The sequence below is a fragment of the Callorhinchus milii genome, unplaced genomic scaffold (assembly GCF_018977255.1).
Source record: "Callorhinchus milii isolate IMCB2004 unplaced genomic scaffold, IMCB_Cmil_1.0 Scaffold11, whole genome shotgun sequence".
In the NCBI taxonomy this organism is placed as follows: domain Eukaryota; kingdom Metazoa; phylum Chordata; class Chondrichthyes; order Chimaeriformes; family Callorhinchidae; genus Callorhinchus; species Callorhinchus milii.
Genome location: NW_024704752.1, coordinates 13,851,787 through 13,853,973, shown reverse-complemented (window position 1 = coordinate 13,853,973; position 2,187 = coordinate 13,851,787). Strand labels below are relative to the sequence as shown.

The 2,187-nt window shown below is 42.7% G+C and overlaps 1 protein-coding gene across 1 annotated transcript; it reads left to right on the top strand.

Moving 5' to 3' along the window:
* The first annotated feature begins 1,465 nt into the window (after positions 1 to 1,465).
* On the top strand, positions 1,466 to 2,187 carry LOC121849903 (potassium channel regulatory protein-like). Its single transcript, XM_042339250.1, has one exon. It carries the CDS (start codon positions 1,466 to 1,468, stop codon positions 2,042 to 2,044), a length of 579 nt encoding a protein of 192 aa, XP_042195184.1. The 3' UTR covers positions 2,045 to 2,187.

Here is a 2,187-nt window from a genome sequence, read left to right as displayed (position 1 = left end):
AATGAATGTTTATTCCACCTTGATTCTTTCACAGTATCAAATAATAATATTAAAAATTGGATTTTGGATATATTATATATATTATATATAGTGGACTTCCACTTCTCAGGAAAAAATGCAGGTTCACAAGCTGATGTTACACTTTGCTCCATATAAAACAAGCAGTTGGTGACATCTTGTGGCAATGTTTTTCTGCTACATCAACTATAGTTAAAATACCTTGTTCTTTTTCGGTCCAGACAAATATAATATAAATGTCACTATTATCATTCCATTATTATTTTATTTATACACAATGGTGTAAATATCTAAATTTAATACAAAGCTAATGTGGCCTATTATCTGATTCATTGTTGTCCCTGTTTTTATGCATAGATCAGTATTTGTATATGTTGCAGGAAAAGACATTTTTGGAAGTGGCAGCCAAGACCTTGGTCCATGTTTTTGTCACCTCCTGCCTCAATTATTCCAATGCTCTCATCTGTCTCCCCATCTCCACGATCCACAAAATCCAACTAATTCAGAACTCAGCCACGTATGTACTCCGTAACCCCTTCACACCAGTCCTTGCTGGGCTCCATTGGCTCTCTATCACAGAACAGATCGACTTCAAGGTCCTCACTCGTCTATGAATCCCTTCATGCCCTGGCACCCGCCAATCTCTCCAATCTACGTACTCCCCACTCCACCACCCGCCTCTGCTAATCGAGCTCCAACCTTCTGCTTGTCCCTCGTCCCTTCACTCCACCATCGGTGGCTGTACTTTCAGCCACTATGCCTCGAAGCTTTGGAACTCTCTCCCTCAATCACTTTGCCTTGCCTCCTCCTTCCCCATTTTCAGATCACGCCTGAAGATCTTCCTGTTTGACCATGCTTAAGGTCACTTCCTCCCTCCCCCAACCGCCCCCCAGGTTGGGGTCAAGCTCTGCCGCAGTTAAGCACCTCAAGACAATGCCCCACATGAAGGGCTCTGTATAAACACAAGTTGTTGTTGTTATCATAGAATCGTACAGCACAAAAAGAGGCCATTCGGCCCATCGAGTTTGTGCCGGCTCTTTGAATAGAGCGATTAATGTCAATCCCACTCCCCAGCCCTTTCCCTATAACCCTGCAAACCCGTCCTCCTCAAATATGACCACCCTTTCAGGCTTGTTATTATAACAACAACTAGCTTGACAGGTGCGTCTCTCATTTTCTCGTATCTAAGCAACAAAATGGGAAGCACATTCAACAAGAACAGAACACTGAGTTGCAAGAACAATTTTGTTGGATTCTTACTCTGCTGTGTGTGCTGACAGTCTTAGAGCAGGTTAGAAAATAGATTAAACTGGATTGTGCTGGTTTACTGATTTTATCAACAAAATAACTGTTCACGTGGGACCTCATCAATCTACATATACTGGACTGTTTTCTCCAGTGGCAACCAATACAGTCCTGTGAAAGTTTACCTTTGGATTTCCAGAGTATGGCTGAACAAGAGCAATACGTCTTGCCTTTAAAGTTAAACGTAGGTGGCAGAATTTTTGAAACTTTTCCAGACACTCTGGAGAGAGTTCCTAGTTCCAAACTGAGCCGGCTTCTCACTGGCTCAGTGCCCTCCATACAGCAAATAGGATCCAGGGAGTATTTCATTGATAGGGACGGGTCTTTATTTGGTTACATTTTAGAGTTCCTCAGGACCTCTGAGCTCCTGTTGCCGAGCGATTTCTGCGACTACAACCTGCTCGTGAAGGAAGTGGAGTTCTATGAATTGGATTCAGTATTGTACGTATTAGAGAAACTCCAGAAGAAAAGCATGGCAGAGATTTTAGAGATGCGCTGCATTCGAAAAGAAACAACAGCCTTTTTCCGGATCTTTGGCTCTTCATTGGAAACAGTTGATGAGTTGTCCAGTAGAATATCAATCTACATGGAGAGAAAGATGGGACCGTGGGCTTCTGTCCAAAACATGTCTCCAACTCCTCCCAGGAATCTGTCATTTCATGATCTGATCTTCCAGTGTGGTGCTAACCCCGATGAGAATGGAGGACACGTAAATGTGTAAGTACAATATTGAATTCATCAAGTCATTTAACTACCGTTCAATACCAATACAAATCTAATGGGCTGTCAGGGGTGCACTAAAGAATGCAGCTACTTCTCTGCAAGCACAGGAAAAATCAGTGGATGAGTTATCCAGCCTTGCGT